The 21,254-nt window shown below is 41.7% G+C and overlaps 1 protein-coding gene across 1 annotated transcript in view; it reads left to right on the forward strand.

Moving 5' to 3' along the window:
• The window catches only part of ppfia4 (PTPRF interacting protein alpha 4), an 846,733-nt gene that overhangs the window by 813,432 nt on the left and 12,047 nt on the right, over positions 1-21,254 (forward strand). The window contains exons 19-23 of the mRNA XM_070858909.1: positions 768-861; positions 3,301-3,382; positions 5,797-5,997; positions 15,467-15,642; positions 18,706-18,803. Of these exons, the coding sequence (XP_070715010.1) occupies positions 768-861; positions 3,301-3,382; positions 5,797-5,997; positions 15,467-15,642; positions 18,706-18,803 (651 nt within the window). The remainder of the gene's footprint in view (positions 1-767; positions 862-3,300; positions 3,383-5,796; positions 5,998-15,466; positions 15,643-18,705; positions 18,804-21,254) is intronic.

Genomic DNA, 21,254 nt, shown 5'->3' on the forward strand with positions numbered 1-21,254 from the left:
AGTTGCTGAGTGTTTCTAACATTTTCTGTTTTTATTAATTTAAATGATACGGTCTGTGTGTGAGGAGGAAGTGGAGCAAAGTGATATTAGTTAGTTAAATTATATATTTGGATACTTTTGTTGGAAAATATATATGGAGATGTAATTGGATAGCTCAAGAATATAATATATTTTACTGTTACCGATAAAACCATTGTTTTGACTATTGGGATGAGAGTACTCACAAATACTCATTATGGGAAAATTCTCTGGTTATATTTCTTCCAGTTAACCTGACAAGAATTTTTTGCTTTGGGTTACTATTTTTGGACCCTCGAAGATCTATTCTCCCTTTTGTAGGTCTCTCTCTCTTTCTCTCACTCTCCCCCTCCCACTCACACTATACACCTAATTATGAAGAAAAGCAGCCACCCTGCTGCTGGATCTCTGCCAATGACACTCCTGTCTCTTCTATGAGAAGATATGTCAGAATGGCATGGGTGACTTGCCCCGCTATTTTATCTTGCTTCCTGGCCTCCAATCAACACCTTGCAATGACAGCATGGGAGGTAATGTGCCAACTGGAGAGTTGTGAGCATGAATCCCCGTCCTATCGGCAAGCCATTGACGCATCAACATCTTCCACCAATGCAGTCCTTTTGCTTTTGTAGGGCCCTATGTCTGGTTGCCTTGTGCTTTAATCCATCAGTAGATGTAGGAATCTCACTTTCTTTTTAACTGTTGGAACTTGGAGTCAATAAAATCAGTGTTCATTTATTGTTAACTAGGTGGCATATTGGATGCAGAAATGGGCATGCAGGACTCGCTTACTCTTGGAAAACTTGGAACACAAGCAGAGAGAGACCGAAGGCTAAAGAAAAAGTAAGTTTTATGTCATTTTTTTTTAAAGTCCTTATCATGTGGTTGTTTTCAATATGAATTGAATAGTCTTCATTTATTTATTTTCAATGAAAGTAAAGCAATACCTGCTCTAGAATTCATACCTCATCCCCTTGATCCCACTGTATTACACACAATTCCACATCTGGGAGGATAGTTAGACAACCAGCTGCCAGGGACCCGCTGATTGGTTAAAGTCCTCCAGCCTGGACCATTGACTGTGCAGAGCCAATTCTGTGCACTTCCATACTTGTATCATGATTCTATTTCATAGTTCATATTAATGCCAGTATGCTACATATTATGCCACAGAGTATTAACCTCAATGGGTTAGGTGTCCAAAATGACTTGGATTTCCTTTAATGCTACCTATGTGTCCTCCCTGTTCCCCCCCCCCCGCCCACCCCAGGATAAAATGTTCTATGTATGTGTGTAAGACCAACATTCTTGAAAGTCAACAATGTTCAAACCTAATGAAAAATAAAACAAAAGGCCCATCAACATTTGAAAAGAGAAAAGGTGGTCTAACATTTCAAGTGGGACCCTTCCTCAGTAACTTGGAAATGCATCCAGTTCCAGTATGAATCAGCCCTGGTTAAGGAAGGTCTGTTGCCTTGCCTTCAGTATCTCAGTTTTTCAAGGAGCTCTTCTTAGCTCACAGAATCTATATTAATCTTGTATTAGTACTTTCGTTCTGTTTTTCTACAACAAAATCACTTCCTGCCCTTAACACTGCACCGCATGTCCTAACACATGCTTGACTTTTGACTTGAGAAAAACATCAAATCTATGTTTGGATTATTGATATTTTGTGCTATTCTAGTATAGAAACGTACTTCTTTTTTGAACCTGAAATGTATTTTCAAGAAAGAACATCATCAAAACACTAATTAAAGGGATTTGTGAATTGTGTGGCCTATATAACAGCGCAAGACTGACAGAATCACACTCCTGAAATCTCCTCAAATTTCAAATTCGCCACCTGCAGTGTTAAGACAGTTTGAAGCAGCAGGCTGTCAAAACCTGCCTCCACATTGCTGGAATTCCATTTACATACAAAATATAACTTGTGCAGGAAGCCCTGCTTCTGACACTTTGTGACGCAGGTGAATTTTCAGGTTGTTATTGTGCATGCGAGTGAAGATAGAATCAAATAAAATTCTGGACTTTTAGCTGATGTTTCAAGAGTTGAATTTTATCTCCAATCTCCATTCCAGTGGAATATTCCTAAATATTTTGGCCTCCTGTTCCCAGTTCTTAAATTTATATCAGATTCCTGTTTGTAATAAGTAAAAATAGAACACCATTTAAGCTTGTATATTTGATTATTTCACTAATGTGCACTTAGGCCTGAGTCAGCCTATGTTCTCTTATTTACAAAATTCCTTGTAGTTTCATTAAGAAATAACAGTTCACATTTTAGGTCTATGTGTTCTTATTTGAAGTCAATGGTCAAATCATTAACTCAGCAGATAATATTGAGATTAAATCGCAACCTGTCAATCTTGTTCTTGAGAAGTGACCTATTATTTATTTTGCGGTCAGCAGTGAAAGAACAACACTTGCAGTTCACCTCGCTCACAGCAGGCCACAAAGATATGATCGGCTTTAGAACGGTGACTTCCTGTTATCGGGTGTCTTTTCAAGTGCAGCGCTATCTACAGGGGATCTGTGGCATCGGTGAACAGGGAAAGAACAGCGAGACTCTTCAATCAATCAGATTGAAGAATCCTCACTGAGACACGGAGAATCTAAAGCAGGAAATATGAAGCAAGAAATATAAATTCGATATAACTTATGTACAGAAAGCAAAATAAAGATTGCGAAATACAGATGGAATTAAGGGAAAAGATAAGAGACAGACAGAAAAAGTTTTTAATGTTGCAGCAAACATGGAAAAAGTTTTAAATCTCCAACACGAATCTTCTTCTGAGGGAATGGGACTCCACACTTGTAAAATTAATTTTTAAAGGCCAGAGAGGTTGTTCAGCAATAATTGTCACTTATCACGTCATCAAAAACTCACTCCTGAATGCATCAGCCCTAATTTTTTAGCCATATTTAGTGTGGAACAATTGGTTAATACAGCAAGTTAATGCGATTGCAGTCATTTCAATGCCAAGTCTATCGTCGAGGACTCTAACAACGCACCCTGTGGAGGGGCAGGGTATCTCTGACAGCAACTTTTAGATTTCCATGTTTAACTGCACATGTACAGACGCCAGAAGTTGCTGTCCGATTTACCCCATAATAATGGCGAGCGCTGATAACCTCACCGTTATTATTACAGCAAAATCCGGGCCATTATCTTTGCAGCTGGTTCAGAGTTTTCCAACCTGAATTGAATCCAACACTTCGCATTTGGTGAGGCATTAATTAAAGGAACACGAAAAACTGATCTTAATTATAATTGTTTTCTAGGCACGAGCTACTGGAGGATGCTCGGAGGAAAGGTATGCCATTTGCACAGTGGGATGGACCAACAGTAGTATCGTGGCTAGAGGTAAATGCCTACAGAGCTGTCAACCATGGAATTAAGACCATCTGACCATTAAATTTGAGAACACAAATGCATTGCTGTTCCATATTAATTATCCAACTCCCAACCCCCATTTTCCTAGACTCAAATTTTACTGTGATAATTCAAACTAGATATGCAGTACAATTTACTGGATCTTTAGATAATTGGAATTACTGTTTTCCTGGAATGCATTTTCCATTTAAGACTGTGACCAATGAACTAATAATGACCTTTAATTTAGGAAGGCAAATTTAGAAACAAAATAAATTGTCAATCTGATGTTTTCTAAACCACTGAAGGATATTAATCTTTCCTCAACTAATCAGTTGTGACTTGAGCATCTCTAGCAATACCTTCTCTTCACACCTCCAGCCAATCCTCTTGATTCTTCCAAGGGTCTACCTTTGATTCATTATTTATATGCTGCTCCTTGTTGACATCATCTGCAAACATGGGGACAGCTTCCACGTGTACACCATTGACACCTAGCTTTACCTTTCCACCACCTCTCTTGACCTTTCTGATGCCTCTATGCTGTTAGACAACGTGTCCAGCATCCAATTTTGCATGAGTTTTAACTTCCTCCAGCTAAACATTGGGAAGACCGAAGCCATCACCTTCAATCCCTATCACAGACTCCATCCCCATCCCCAGCCACTGTCTCAGATGGAATCATTCTGTTCGCAACCTCCACATCTTTCTTGGCCCTGAGCTCAGTTTCTGACCCTATGTCCTTTCCATCACAAAGACCACCTACTACCTCTTGAACATCATTCATCTCCACCCCATCTCAGCACATTCACCACTGAAACCATCATACATAACTTCATCACTTCCAGGCTCAATTACTTAGATCTTCTCCTTGCTAGCCTTCCATCTTCCACTCTCCATAAACTGCAGCTCATACTAAACTTTGCTGCTGGTACCCTATCCTGCACAAAGTCCTGCCCACTTGCTGCCTCCATCCTCTCTGACTTACAGTGCCTCAAATTAAAAATTTGTATCATTATGTTTAAAGCCCCAAATGAACAACATTGTAATTCTCTCCCCCCCCCCCCCCACCCCCAACCCCACAAACTCAATGCTTTGCTAATTCCAACTTTTTTGCAAACCCTCTTTGGCTGTCTCTTCACCCATCTCCATCCCACTCTGGAATTACCTCCTAAATCCCACCAACTCTTCACCTTCCTGTCCTCCTCTAAAACCCTCCTTAAAACCAAGCTCTTTGAACTAGTTTTGGTCACCCCATCTAATCTCTTCTTTGGCTCAGTGCTCATTTTCTATATGCCTCTGTGCACCTTTGGATGTTTTTCTATGTTAAAGACACCGTGTAAATGCAAAAAGTTTCCTTTTTTATTTGTCTGCACAAGACATTTGAAAGCTGCAGCAAGTACTCCACTTCCATAAGGTGGCATTCTCAGGATTCAAACTGCCTGCTTTATATTGTCGGAGAGATAAACTTTACATTTAAAAGGATTTGCTGAACCATTTGTTAATTTGTTGAGGTAGAATAAACAAGAGAAACTGTGCACCATTTTTGTCTTGATGATGTCACCCCCAAGTCATGTACCGGTTTGTTTTGACATCACTCAGCTCAGAGTGTTTACAAGAGAAAAAAAAGCACAATCTTTGGAAAAAGTGTTTTATGAATCAGGTGCTTCTGAGAGGATGTTTCCCTTTGTGGGGGAATCTAGAACTAGGGATAGCCCATTTAAGATGGAGATGAGGAGGAATTTCTTCTCTCGGACGGTCGTGAATCTTTGAAATGTTCTACCCCTAAGAACTGTGGAAGTTGAGTCATTGAATACATTCAAGGCAGAGATGGACAGATTCTTGAATTACAGGGGAGTCATCATCAAGGGTTATGGGGAACAGGCAGGAAAGTGGAGTTGAGGCCAAGATCAGATCAGCCATGACCTTATTGAATGGCAGAGCAGTCTCAAGGGGCTGTATGGCCTACACCTGTTCCTATTTCTTATGTTCTATCTCCTGCCTACTCTGAAGCAAGCTTCTTGTCTGAGAAGTTTGACCTTTGCTTCTGCTGTCTGTAGGCTGTGAACCTTCTGGAACAAAAGTGCAGCAAAGGGAAATGTCAGACTGTAACTGCCACCTCAACTGAACAGAATTGATTGGGCAGCAAATCCTGTGGGATGCGCTGTCCTCTCTGCCCAACTTCAGGTTGTGTAGGTTTACTGCAATAATTAACACATAAAAGGCCTACACAAAGGCCACTGATGGTGAACCCCTCTTCCTCCCTAAACAGTAGGGTATTTTAAGTTTTAATTGCAGTTGGGCTGCCACAAAATAGAGCACGTTTTGTTTAAGAAAGAAAGGTGTCCAGTATATAAAAGCAGGAAATAATGTTCGTTTTCCATGTTTGCTGTAACATTAAACAGCTGTGGGTGGGAATGCCAGCCTGGTACGTTGCAGCCTGTCGAGCCAACGTGAAGAGTGGTGCTATCATGTCTGCCTTGTCTGACACAGAGATACAGAGGGAGATTGGAATCAGCAATCCCCTTCATCGATTGAAGCTCCGACTGGCAATACAGGAGATGGTGTCATTAACAAGTCCCTCAGCACCACCTACATCAAGAACGGTAAGTTAATGGCAGTACTTTGTGCTTTGAAACTGTTAGTGCAAATGCTTGGAAGCATACTTTTGCATTGTGAAACCGGGCGAGTTAAAAATGCATATTCCAGAGCTGAATGGGGAAGGTAGAGTCTTATCAAAAATGTTCAAGATGGCATAAGGAGCAAGAGCAACACCCGAGTGCTTTAATCAGTTTAAGGTTTCCAATTGCAGATTGGAGGTTGACAAATACAACTGTTGGAAGGTAATTGTGTGCCAATTTGAACTGTAAATAGTATTCCACAGCTTCCCAATTACTATCATCAAAACTCTTAAGCTACCAGTCTTTATTGGAATTATTACCTGATAATTAGCCACTTGCATAACTGGATTGCAGTGTGCTCTGCTGATGTGGAGATAGTTATGATGGCCTCCAACAGTTTTCTCAATATACACTTGGCAGTGATGAATAGGAATACTTGCACTGAGATCGTGATGGTGAGGCAAGAGGTTGGTTGACATACTTGGCATAAAGTGAAGGTAAATGTATGGTAAACACTAACACCACACACCTTCACCTTCCCTGTTGGTGTTGGTTCAAGAATGTTATCATCATATAGTATTTGTAAATAAATGGATGTTCCAATATACATCAGATATTTCAATACTGAACTTTACAGTCAGTCACAGTAGGAGAAAAACAATAAAATGCTTATAAGATAACAAGTGATCTGATACATTTCCTGATGATTTTAAGGCAGTCTTAGTCAACACACATCATGTGTCCAGTCTCCTTATCATCCACCAAACAGTCCACTCCTGAAATATAGAAATTAATCATTGTTAAATGCATATTTTGATGCACTGAGTGACTGATTCTTTGAGATACTAGAATTTTATATTCAGAATATTTTTAATAAAATATTAATGCGATTGTCTCACCCTCAATACCATTTATTAAAAAAAGCATTATGACTTCGTATGGTGATCATATTATTTCTGTACAGGAAAAGAAAATAATAAAACTGAATAACACCCTCAATGCAATTGAAGTTTTTGGGCATATTATTAAAGCTTAGAATCACTGGAGTGGTTTAAAAGCTGCAAACTCAACTTGGGAAGATGGTTGTAAAGTGCCATACACTTGTGGTTTATGATGTCTGAATCCTTCAATTGTATTGTATTTACACAGGTGCATGATGTGCTTCTATTTAATATGTATTCATGTGCTTTATGTCCCTGTATTTATTAAAGCTGGTTTAGAAGCATTAAAATGCAAACATGTATTAGACTTTGAAATCAAAAGGAGTTCTTCCATTCTGATGCTGAGTTCTAAAGAGTAATTCTGTATCCAAATCCAATACAAATGAGTTCATCCTGCTGTAGTGCCTGTTCAGATAATGCAGATAGAAGGGCAGTTTGAAACTCCTCCACACCACTTCACTGTAATGAGTTGTACTGATTTGTTTACCAGTACAAGTTCTATTAGAGCTGTGAGTTCTGAAGGACACGGAGATGAAATGTTCATCCTTTAGACCAGTCAGTGCTGCACAATACAATTGCACAAATAATACAGCCATGTGATGAGGGATTGCTCTTACCAAAGCCCGTCATCTGACTGACAGTTTTTACGTGCCAAATAACTGAAAGCCCTTTCTGGAAGTGTGCCGGCCAAAGGAGGTGGATTTCTGAACTATTATGTGCTACCGGTGAGCAGCAATGGGGAAAAACTGCCGTTGTTTCATTTTGTTGATTGGCTCAATTATTTATTACTTGAAAGCTAGACGTACTAAGTGAAAATGACGTTTAACAATGCGGTTCCATTTAATGGAGGGATGTGTCCTGTGTAGATAGATATATTTTTTAAATCATTTCCAACATGTTCCTAAAGCATGAGTGGAAGCTGAGTGTGGAAGGGGAGAATGGCAGCTCGCGCTTGATCTAGAAAGAGACTGGAGATATGGGGCCCAAATTTCCCCATGAGTTGCACCGTTTTTTTTGGTGTAACTTGATTTTTCTGGTGTATCTTTTTAGTTGCAAATATGGCCATTTAATTTGCACCAGTGTAAGTGAATTAGTTAGGTTTTTTGTTAGATCAGTTTTTTTTTCAAAATGAGGGGGTTCCCAGCCACTTACACCATTTATGCCAATTTGGCCAGAAAAAAGTTGTACTAAACTAACTTAGGGCAGCGTACGTATCCACTTTTGTCCGCACAGAAAGACCTTACTTACAGTTAAGGAATCGGCGCAAGTAGCTACATTTAAAGCACCACCAAGCACCAAACAAAGAACAAAAAGTAATAAGCAATTAATTGACAAATAAAATAGAAGGAACCCTGCCCCTAAAGCACCAAAATCAATCAGTAAATAACATATAAAAAATAGAAGTCCTCCCTTGGGAAACGCAGTGGGCTGCCGATGAGGGAGCCCATTCAGCCAGGGCTAGGGAGGGGGCGGGGGGCGGGGAGGTGGAAGTACCCTCTTGATCAAATGGTACAAATCCTCTGGAAGGTCTGGAGCCAGCCACTTGGACTTCAGTATCCTGAGGATCTTCTCGCCCGAGATACGGTGGATGTTCCCTCCGCTCAGGCGTATCCGTTCCTGCTATCAGGGCCGCTTACTTGGCTGCCTGCACGATGCAGTTACTCCCGTCCTCGCTCACAGAGGGCCTGACTTCACATTTGCGGAACTGATCTTGGAGGGCTTTGGTGATGACCGCTTGCTGATGACAATGGTCCACAAACCCCTTCAGAGTCCTCGAAGCCTAGACTGATGTCCGGCATGGCATCAAACACCCGCATGAATCCCCAGTTTATCTGGTCGAGAGTTACAAACCCAGAGCCCCCAGAAACTCTTCAGGAGTTTTACAATCAGGTCAGAGGCGTCGCCACTGGTGGATTCAAGAACCATCACCACAGGCCCCTCCCAGGCCAAAGTTCCATCTTGATTTTCTTTGTGTTTCTAATCTGTAAATCCCCTAATCTAAGGCTGAAAGGAATCAAATCATCTTTTGACATGAAGGGAAGCAAACAATCAGATGACACAGCTTGCAGAGCACACTCTGGCTGCCGATGAGGGAGCCCATTCGGCCAGAGCTAAGGACAGCGTGCTTCGGGCCCCACCCACACAGCCTGCAGCGCGCGTTTGCAGAAACGGAGGTGGGTGGGGTGGCTTGACCCATCCACCTCCACGGAGGTGTGTGGGGGGCCTGACCCATCCACCTCCATGGCACGAACCTGGTATTGCAGTACTTCCAGGAACGGTGCAGTGGCTCTAGGTGGCTCTAGGCCTTTTGGCTAAGAGCATTGGCGCAGAGTAATCCTTGATGTGTGCAAGGTGACCTCTGGCGTTTGTGATTTGACAAAGAATTGGAAAGATTGGCTACGAATTAAAAAAAAAAACGGCTTGCCAGGAGTTACTGCACATGCGTGCAGACTCTAGCGCACGTGTGCTGAGGTCCCAGCACTGTTTTCAGCACTGGGACCTGGCTCCGCCCCCAATCCATTGGGCCACACTGAGCCATGACCGAGGAGAAGCTGGGGAGTGGCCAGAATATGGAGGTCTTTTTTCGGCGCGCTTGGAGGTGGACAGATGCGGCGCACCTCGAGTGAGGGCGCCAGATAAACAGGTTAGGGAAGTTCTAACCCATGGATAGCAACAAGATAAAGGCATCCTTCGAAGGGAGCTGCCTCGATTGATATTACAGAATATCTACTCGGAGATATTTGAGGCTCAACAGAGGAAAATGGGTTTGTTTAAAAACTATTTTGTGAAAAAATAGCTGTCACTACTCTGGGATTGACGGTTTCCAGGCTTTATCCTAATATTCAAGTTTCTTTCTCCTTTCACTGCAGAAAGTGCAAACTTTTATTGTTAGTTTCTCCTAATTGTTTTGTTGGCTCATGTAGTCGAGTGAGATTTTCTCATTTGGGTCAGCCTGAATGTAAATACAAACCTAAATAATCTCTAACCTTAGTGAATTACTTTTGGGAGATTTCAGCCAGACTGCTGGGGTGGAATGCTTCCTAGATATGGAGCAGTCCTTTGGGGAAGGAGGAGAGGGAACTTGCTGCACTATTACTGATCTGTGAATGTGCATCTTCTGCTAATGAATCACGAAGGATCCTTGGTGTTGAAGTCTGCAGCTCAAACTCTCCATTGCAGAAGGAAAACACAGTTGGGGTGTGGGGGAGCTATTTTTGTTTGAAGGGAATGAATGAGAGTGAGACTTTGATACTCTTTTTCTGTACAGTTTTGTGGCATTTATTCTGGTCGTGACTATGCATGGAAAGTGTGTTTTTAATGAACTATCTCTTGCTTCACTTCTTTCTTTTGTGTGATACTTTTCTCCTCTAACACTGCTGGACTGTCCTTGTGCTGTTTGGGCCTTCCACATAGTCCTCTGGAAATGTCTGGGTGACTCATGAGGAAATGGAAAACATGGCGGCTTCAGCAAAAACGGTTAGTCTATCCCAGTCTGTATTGAAGAACTGTGTCTCTATGATCATTATTTTCATTTAATCTTTTTCAAACTCTCACCTTTTATCTATTTGTAAACATCAACTGATATTTTTTACCTGCAAGGAATATTTTAACTGCTTTATGATGAGACAAATCGGTTGAATGTACCTGTATCTAGACATGCATTTGTGAGGTATTATGGGAATCTGAGCTCCTGAAATCAACAGTGGGAGAGGAATGAATTTTAGAAATATGGAAACACCCCAGACCAAGTGAAATTTCATTTACTTAAAAAAGCCTGGCAAAATGGTGTATTGGTGACAGGCACTGGTTCATGGCAGTGAGTCTTTGTATTGGTGAGTGAAGGCCAAATGCTTCACCCACAGGTTCAAGAGTAGTGTTGGCAGAAGCCAGCGAGGAAGTTAACTATCTAATGTCATGGAATAGTGTAGGAGCAACCTAAAATACACAGAGAACTGAAGAACAACTACTGCACAAACACAGGTGAAAGGGTCAGTTATTTCCCTACTTCAGTGACAAATAAAATTATTTGAAGTGTTCAACGCCAAAGACTTCAATTAGCTAACTTGTTTGTATTAAATTGCTGTGGAAGCTGAGAGACTTGGTGGCACCATGGATTGGAACACCATCTCTTTCACTTCACCAGTTAGGCTTGGATGAAGGAGGTCATTTGATCTCATCGTGTCAGGTAATATCCTGGAATTTAGGATTGAATCCAGTCCTGAGTGATGTGTTGAAAATCTCATCAGTCTGTCAGATGTAAGGGTGGTTTTGGCATTCTCTATCAAACTGCCCATAATTGTGTGACTGTTAGTTAAGGAGGGCAAGTATGGGAAATACAATTGTCACGTTGGCAATGCTGTTATGAAGTTGGGATAACAGTGTGTTACTGAACTACAGTAGGATCTTTACTCTGTATCTAACCCATGTTTTGTTTGATTTACGAGTGTTTGATTCTGAGTAACAAATAGAAAAGTGTTTTATTCCGTCACCTTAAAAAGCACATTTAAATGATTAAAAAAGAAATTGTGAAGTTTGAGATTTCTTCCGGTTGTTCCTATTGAAGGAGAAAGATTTTTGTTTTAAACAGGATGGAAGTGGAGCTTTTTCCTATGAGCAGGTTTATGCACATCTGTTGTGCAATACTTTGTTTCTTGATTTTGTAATTTGTTTTATTGTGATGGCAAGCAGTTTTAGTTCTTGTTATGTATATTCATCGTTCTTGTTTTCAGGATCAATAATTTCCAGTAAACTAATTTTGTAGACATTTTCCAGTGGGTGATGCTTTAAAATAAACTGGTTAATACCTGACTTAACATAATGCCGACAGGGATTTGATACAAGTGCTCATCACAAAATTTCCTGTCAAATCTCGAGTAAGTCAGTCAACATATTCAGGCAATATAAGCCTCATCTATTTTGAAGAGTTCTAGCGTCCAATTTAAATCAGGCTTCAAATCAAATAGTCCAAGTGAGTGCCTCTAACAGTAACAGGCTTAATGCAGCATAGCAAGGGGTCTCCATCATGCAGCTAGAATAGATTACTGAATAAGATGTGGTTTGGGGACTGAAGTCGGGACTGTCTGTACTGAAGTGAACCCTTTCTGCGATTCCTCCTGAGATGATAAAGCTACATCTTAACAAGTAATGTTGTTAGAATGTATCCTGTCAGATATTTTGTGCAGGTAAGTGATTTTAATTCTTTAAAGATATTCCTTATCCTCTACAGAATTCAGATTTTAGCCGATATCATAAATGAAGCAAAATCACATGGACTCATATTACAATCATAGAATGATATAGCACAGAAGAAGGCCACTTCAAGTATTTATCCAGTTCCCTTTTGAAAGTTATTGAATCTGCTTCTACCACCTTTCAGGAAGTGCATTCCAGATCATTATAACTCACTGCGTACATTTTCTTTTCCTGCTGTCACTTCTGCTTCTTTTGCCAATTACCTTGTATCTGTGTCCTCTGGTTACCAACCCTTCTGCCACTGAAAAGTTTCTTCCTATCTACTCTATCAAAACATCTCATAATTTTGAACACCTGTCAAATCTCCCCTTAACCTTCTCTGCTCTAAGGAGAACAACCCTAGCTTCTCTAGGCTCTCCGCATAACTGAAGTCTTTGATCCCTGGTACAATTCTAATAAATCTCCTCTGCACTCTGTCTAAGGCCTTGGCAGCATTCCTAAAATGTAACCCAGAATTGGCCACAATTGTCCAGCTGGGGCCGAACCAGTGTTTTATAAAAGTTTAGCATAACTTCCTTGATTTTGTATGCTATGCCTCTAAAGCCAAGGACCATGTATGCCTTCTTAACTTGTCCTACCATCTTCAAAGATTTGTGTACATACACCCCCAGGTCTCTCTGCTCCTGTGCCCCCTTTAAAACTCGATCATTTTGTTTATATTGCCTCTCCTCATTCTTCCCATCAAAATGAACCACTTCACGCTTCCCTGCATTAAATTTCACCTGCCATGTGTCTGTCCATTTCACCGGTCTGTCGATTTCCTCCTGAAGTCTGTTACTATCCTCCTCACTGTTTGCTACATTTCCGAGTTATGTGTTATCTGCAGACTTTGACATTATGCCCTGAATACCCAAGTTCAGGTCATTAATACATATCAAAAACACTGACCCCTGAGGGATACCACAGCATACTTTCCTCCAGTCTGAAAAACAACTGTTCACCATTACTTTCTGTCCCTTAGCCAATTTTATATCCACACAGCAACTGCCTCTTTAATCCCAAGGGCTTTAATTTTGTTAATGTCTATTATTTGGTACTTTATCAAACGCCTTTTGAAAGTCCATATGCACATCATCACCCGTACTACCCTCAGCAACCCATGGAGTCACCTTCCCTATTCCCATGGTTTATAAGTTAACCAATGTGCTATGTATTGCTCACTTAATTACTTTGCCCAATTGGGGGAAGAATTGTATCTTTTCCAGTGATTAGTTTGGCTGTACTTTTTTATTGAAATATAGTCAAGCATGTCTGCCTTGGCAGTTTCTTTGTCTTATTTATATTTTTATTGTCAGAGACTAAGATAACAGAACTATCTTTATACTGCAGCTTACCCTGGTGCTGCTCGCCCATGTTCACAGACCTTGTTCCCTTACTGTAACGGAGTTTGAATGGCCTGAATTACTGAGGCTGACTGTCTCTTGTTTTGTTCTGTTTTGCCAAATATTGATGAGGTGAAATAATGTTCTAGCCCAGGAATTTAGGTATATTGATTGAACTAATCAAAGTGTTTTTTTCATTTCCTCTTTTCTGTTAATGCTTTTACTAACTTGCTAACCTGTTAGGAGAATGAGGAGGGCAGTTGGGCTCAGGTGAGTGTACCAGACATTCAAATATGTTTGAATTTGACTTGCAATGATTATAATGTGTGTTAAGTAAATCTTTCTAAGATGTCGACCATTGGTGGCAGCCATCTTGTCCCCACACTATGGAACTCCCTTTCCAAATCCCTTCATTATTCTGGCATTTCTACCCAGCTGTAAGATTCCCCTTAATACCTACATCTTCAAGAGCACCTTGCAGCCACTGCCCTAAAATAAAACCCAAGACCTTCTGATCTTAAAGTATTAAAGTTATTGGAGCCCTTATCAACAAGAAGCTTTTGGGGGGCGACTTTCAGTTAGTTCATTTTCACAGTAAAATTGTATTCATATGACACAGGAACTGCGCACTGAAGTCACTTGAGCGTTTATACGTTGTTTCTGCAGGCAAATTAAATTGTAATGCTGACAAAGATGAATTATCACACCTTGGGTGAAAAAATGTGCAATTGAACATCTTGCTGACACTTGGTGTCAAACCTTAAATATGAAGAATGGGCACTTGGGTAATTGTAGCCTAGCTGGCATCGATGGAGACGCACTTCAGAGAGTCAGCACCTTCAGGAGAGATGGGGAGAAAATTGGAGGAGGGGGAAAATATATATACTTTTTAACAGTTTGATTGTGAAAGGAGTTGTTCCAAAAATGATTTATACATCGTCTTACCAGGCTTGCAAATGGAAGTGTGAAGCAATATTCTGCAGCGGGGTCTGTGATCAATGTTTTTTGCTTTATATGTAGTAGCGTCCTGGTGTACCGAGACAAAACTGCCTTCTAACCGCAATCACATCTTAGCTGCAGCTTCAGGGCTTCAAATATTTGATCCATTCACATTAATAAAATGCTGCTTTAAACTCTTGGAGGAAATCCAAAAGGATGAGGGCAGCTGTCACAGTCTGGCTTTGAGACTGAATTTGCATGCTCGCAGTCAGCCTTGCGTCCTGCCTGCCTGATACAGACATTTTTCTTTTTTGACTTTTGTCCAAAAAGTGAAAAGCTGTTACTTCGCATAAGTTCTTACTGTCAATGCTGCAAAGTTTTCCATTTTACCAGAAGTCTTTGCTTGTTGGGTTTGCTAAATTTAACAGCAAAACCCTTTTATTTTCTTCAAAGAAAGACTAGCTGATCTCCAGTGTCATTGCTCACAGGTTGTTTGGAGAATGGCTGTACATATTTAACCACTCATTCGGCATGTGGCTTTAAAACCACACCTCCCTGTGGAGGTAGGTGAGATGGTCTAAATATGTCCTCAGGCCAATTAGCAGCTAGTTATTACTGGTGGGAAGTTTCTCTGCATTGGTAGGTGCTTGACACACCTCTGCAGGCTGTTTCAACAACAGGAGCTAAAAATAATTCTTTCTCTTTTTATAAATGTTTTTCCTCCCAAGATTTGTTGAATTCTGATCTGTTGCCATTATATACAAAATAAGGTATATGGAGCTTGGTGGGCACTTCCAAATCCTGCATGTAAACAGATACATGAACCAGAATACTTCCCAGTCCGTCCTTGATCTAGTTGCTCTGTTCATATTATTAAACTATTGAAAGTAATATAAGAATTCCAATATGTAAATAGATTGAGGGAGCTCAGCTTCTATTTTCCTAAGATAAGCTCAATATGTTTCTATCCTAAATGACTTTGTCTGTGCTTCTCACCAGACTTTGGCTTATGGAGACATGAACCACGAGTGGATTGGTAACGAATGGCTTCCCAGCCTTGGCCTGCCCCAGTATCGCAGCTACTTCATGGAGTGCCTGGTGGATGCTCGAATGCTTGACCACCTGACCAAGAAAGACCTGCGAATGCATCTGAAAATGGTTGACAGCTTTCATCGGTGAGCTGCTGTGTTTTGCTGTTTGATTGCAAATGTATCCATTAGAGGGAGCAATTCAATTGATTAAACTCCTGGCTAAGCTGTAGTAGGTCAGCAAGTAAGAATGTGCAAAGACAGAAAGATCTCCTTAAAAAGGCTTATTAGATTTTTTTCAGAACCCAGATCTACACATTTGTGCCATATCCCTCTTTTCTATTTAAATCCCTCTGTAATGATAAAAGGCTACAGATATGAAGGGAAAATCATGCTTGACAAATCTTCTGGAATTTTTTGAGGATGAGACCAGCAGAGTGGACAAGGGAGTGCCAGTGGATGTGGTGTATTTGGACTTTCAAAAGGCTTTTGACAAGGTCCCACACAAGAGTGCAGAATCAAAGCACATGGTATTGAGGATAATATACTGACGTGGATAGAGAACTGGTTGGCAGACAGGAAGCAGAGAGTCGGGATAAACAGGTCCTTTTCAGAATGGCAGGCAGTGACTAGTGGGGTGCTGCAGGGCTCAGTGCTGGGACCCCAGCTCTTTACAATATACATCAATGATTTGGATGAAGGAATTGAGTGTAATATGTCCAAGTTTGCAGATGATACTAAACTGGGTGGCAGTGTGAGCTGTGAGGAGGCTACAGGGTGACTTGGACAGGTTAGGTGAATGGGCAAATGCATGGCAGATACAATATAATGTGGATAAATGTGAGGTTATCCACTTTGGGGGCAAAAACACGAAGACAGAATATTATCTGAATGGTGGCAGATTAAGAAAAGGGGAGGTGCAACGAGACATGGGTGTCATGGTTCATCAGTCATTGAAAGTTGGCATACAGGTACAGCAGGCGGTGAAGAAGGCAAATGGTATGCTGGCCTTCATAGCTAGGGGATTTGAGTATAGGAGCAGGGAGGTCTTACTGCAGTTGTACAGGGCCTTGGTGAGGCCTCACCTGGAATATTGTGTTCAGTTTTGGTCTCCTAATCTGAGGAAGGACGTTCTTGCTATTGAGGGAGTGCAGCGAAGGTTCACCAGACTGGTCCCGGGACGACAGGACTGACATATGAGGAGAGACTGGATCAACTGGGCCTTTATACATTGGAGTTTCGAAGGATGAGAGGGGATCACATAGAAATGTATAAGATTCTGCCGGGACAGGACAGGTTAGATGCGGGAAGAATGTTCTCGATGTTGGGGAAGTCAGCACCAGGGGACACAGTCTAAGGATAAGGGATAAGCCATTTAGGACTGAGATGAGGAGAAACTTCTTCACTCAGAGAGTTGTTAACCTGTGGAATTCCCTGCCGCAGAGAGTTGTTGATGCCAGTTCATTGGATATATTCAAGAGGGTGTTAGATATGGCCCTTACGGCTAAGGGGATCAAGGGGTATGGAGAGAAAGTAGGAAAGGGGTACTGAGGGAATGATCAGCCATGATCTTATTGAATGGTGGTGCAGGCTTGAAGGGCCGAATGGCCTACTCCTGCACCTATTTTCTATGTTTCTATGTTTCTATTTCCCTCCCAATCGACTTAGTATATTGCAGTTTCTCATTCTGATACTGTAGTACCGCAAGAACCGGTTTGAGACCAGTAATGGCTAAGAGTGAGGTGGAGCCTGCAGATCTGAGTTATAGACCGTGGCTCTGTATCATTCTCCATTCAAGTACATAAGAGCTCTCTTCGTTTCTATAGATTATGTTATGCTTTAATTGAAGAGGTCGCCATTAGTACCTAACTGGAGAAAATGGTGACATTTTTATTGTAACTATGCCGAAAGTGCTACTCCATTCCCGTGTTTGGGAACTCATCTTTCCTTCATAATTTCCTGGATTGCTCCCAATTGAGTAAAGTTAAGCACCAATTGACTTCAGTCGAGTGGTTCCATTCACACTGCCACTCAACGCACCATCACTCTAATAGGCTGGAAGATGGGGAAACAAGATGAGCTGCAAGCATAATGTCATTTATATTACAATGGATAGAACACAGTAGTTAAAGACTGGAACAAAACCTTTTTCCAATTTTAAAAGTGTATTAATGATCTCTATAAAGCTGTACAAAAAGCATTTTGAAAGAATGGGAAGTTTAATAAGGGAACTGTGAACAGTGCATGAGAAAGTAGAGGCCGTAGTGTATTGAAGTGCCTTAAAAATCCACTCCTTTCCTACTCTGCCTAATACAAAGCTAGCTAACTATGTAATAAATATGCCGGGGTTCCCACTAGAGAGTTTTCTATATTTGCATTATCCATGCCACACGCTGCCTCATTATGGAGGCAATGGAATCACTTTTTTATAATTCAGATTATCGTGCTGCACAATAAGAATTGCAGATTGCCAGAACATGTCGTAGTTCAGAATCCTTTTTGCATCAATATGCAATTACAATCTATACACTGGCTTTAGATCTGCATAATAGCTAAAGAGGCTACATTCACTCTAATGTTGTTCATTCACTATATCAGATATCGGGTATGTTTGAATGTTTCATCAAACGTTTTTGTTTGAATCAACTAGTTTGTGCACTTTGATACCTGAAGTAAACTTATTCCAGCAAAAAAAGAACAAACTTGCATTTATATAGCGTCTTTCATGACCTCAGGATGTTGCAAAGTGCTTCACAGCCACTGAAATACTTCTGAAATGTAGTCACTGTTATAATGTAGGGAAACAAGACAGTCAGTTTGCACATAGCAAGATCCCACGAACAACAATGAGATGAATGACTAAATAATCTAATTTAGTGATGTTGTTTGAGAAATAGATATTGGCCAGGACACCGGGGAGAACTCCCTTGCTCTTCTTCGAATAGTGCCATGGGATCTTTTACGTCCACCTGAGAGGGCAGACAGAACCTTAGTTTAACGTCTCATCCAAAAAACAGCACCTTCGACAGTGCAACACTGCCTCAGTACTGTGTTGAAGTGTCGGCGTAGTTTGCATGCTCACGTCTCTCAAGTGGGGCTTGAATCCACAACCTTCTGGCTCAAAGAGTGCTCCCACTGAGCCAAGGATGACGCAAAGTAATCAAAGGGCTTTTTATGAGTTGCACTGAATGATACTTGTCTTGCTTCCAGCACATGTTTACATTTAGGCATCATGTGTTTGAAGAGACTGAACTATCACAGGAAGGATCTAGAGCGGAGAAGAGAAGAGAGCCAACATGAAATTAAAGGTTTGTTTGAAAGAAATACTGCTGTTATTCAGTTTCTAAATGCACTTAAACAAAAACTGGGTATGAAAGCATCTGTGTAATGTTTACTATCTTTGCACAAATGAGTGCGGCAGTTTATTTCTGTGTTCTTTCCTGCCCCCTTCCACATTATGGGGTCAAGTGTCGGCCTGAGTTGCTCCTATTTTTTTGGAGCAATTGGTTTAGAATGGAGTATCCAAGAAATTGCAATTCTCGGCATTCAGTTCCAGTCAGGTAGAACAGTTTCATTTTGGAACAGATTTTTTTTTTCAAAAGGGGGCGCGTCCGGCCACTTACGCCTGTTTTGAAAGTTTAGGCAGCGAAAACTTACTCCAAACTAACTTAGAATGGAGTAAGTGTAGATTGCTGTACGCTCAGAAAAACCTTGCCTACACTTTACAAATCAGGCGTAGGTTACAAATCAGGCATAGGGAACGAGGGGGTGCGGGGGGGGGGGGGTGGCGGGAGAAGGGAAGTAATTACATTTTACAAGCATTCAACAGTCTTACTTATACAAATAAAGAGCCATCCTGAATAAAAAATTATAAACAAAGCAAATACAAAATATTGAATATTCCTACCTGTGTGAAGCAGCAGCAGCCTTCGAGCTGCGGTGCTTCAGGCAGGCCTTTCATGTTGGAGACAGGGGCGGCGTCAGTGGCTCGACAGCAGCCGAAGACACAGCAAGCAAGCAGCCTTCGAGCTGCGAGGGAAGTTGAAGCCATTTGGCCATGGGATAGGGGCGACGGCAGTGGCTGACGGCGGCTGGAGACACAGCAAGCAGCCTTCGAGCTGCGAGGGAAGTTGAAGCCATTTGGCCATGGGATAGGGGCGACGGCAGTGGCTGACGGCGGCTGGAGACACAGCAAGCAGCCTTCGAGCTGCGAGGGAGACTGAGGCCATTCGGCCAGGGACAGGGAGAGGCAGCCAGATAGCCAGTTTGAAACTTAAATTTGCAGAATGGATGCTGCATTGTCAACACCATGGATTATGCAATGGTTCGCCAGCAATTCACTTATTCAACAGTGCTGCTAAAAGCACTCCTTCAGACACAAAAAAATCACCAAAATTCAATCCGAAGCCTTTCTAGGGGCCCACGAGACAAATCAATTTCTTTAAGTGCCTTTAAAAATGGTCGAGTTTCAATGTTTCTGGGCTGCCGGCACGACGTTGCCTCATTTAACTTAGCCCCGCCCCCCTCCACTTGCAGAATCGGCATGACTCTGTGACTCCACCCCCCGCTGCTGTGTGCGCGCCGCGCCGAGCTCCCAGGGACCAGCAAGGAGCCGGAGAATTAAGAGGTATTTTTCTGTCGCACTTTTAGGCGCGAAAAACAAGCGTCCAGGTCGGACGGCACGGCCCAAAACTTGACCCCAATGATTGGGACAAATCCCAATTTAATCAGGAGATTCTGATTGTCCATAGTGCAGAATATCACTGTGTTATTCAATAGTTGCCCAGCAGCTCTTGCAAGTGAAGCCAGGTGGGTCAGACACTGTTAATGTTTTGTCTGTGAACGAGGATGACTTGCCTCCACATGGGTTCACAGATGTTTCAATGAAGGACCCGATATTCCAGTCCTGAACTCCAATTGAAGGGGTGGAAGATGCCTGTGCATAGATTTTATGAACGTGTGGTGACCATTGCACATCAGCCACTACATGGGCTTGACAGAGCTAGGCCTTTATCCAGTGGCAAGGATTAACCAGGACGACTGGAGACCTGCTCAAGCACGGACCTAGTGCGCACACATATCGCAGTGTGGGCTGGCCTGTGCTGCTCCTGGGCCCTCGGCTCTTCTGGGCCCCGGACCCTCATTTGTTGCACCTCCGCCCTGACCTTCCCACTCCTCCGCTGTATCTGGGCCCCGCCGTTGTTCCTGCCCACAAAACATACTGCTCAGCACAGCACCCCATCTCCTCTACTCTGACAGGGTGATGGTTTGAATCTGGATCAGGCTGATAGATTCTTTGGCAAATCTAAGCATCTCATTCAAGTGAATCAGTTTAAGGTATAGTGTCTTTTACATTCTGTTTCTCACTCCACACTCCTCCCCTGATAATGTCTGACAGGCAGTGATACGGTTTTGAATAAGTTGGCTAAGATGGAGACGTGTCCCTTCAAGTCAAAACTGTTCAACTGTTGTGAAGGAAACGGAGTCACAAGTTTAATTGTTGTAAAGTTTTATCAGTTTTAGCTTTAGTCAGACACCCACCCAGCATTAAATTTTCTCTCTTATTTGAAGATTGTTTTTGTATCTGTAATGCTGTCTCTCACACACACACACACTTTCATTAGAATCATGTTCTATTGATCACTGTTTATAGTGATCACATAGGTATGAAGATTGAAATCTGCTTTCTGAAATCACCGTGCTTTCCTGTGTTGCAGTTGTTTGTACGATCAGTACAGTTCCATCACTTTAGTGATAAC

The sequence above is a fragment of the Pristiophorus japonicus genome, chromosome 17, assembly GCF_044704955.1.
Source record: "Pristiophorus japonicus isolate sPriJap1 chromosome 17, sPriJap1.hap1, whole genome shotgun sequence".
In the NCBI taxonomy this organism is placed as follows: domain Eukaryota; kingdom Metazoa; phylum Chordata; class Chondrichthyes; family Pristiophoridae; genus Pristiophorus; species Pristiophorus japonicus.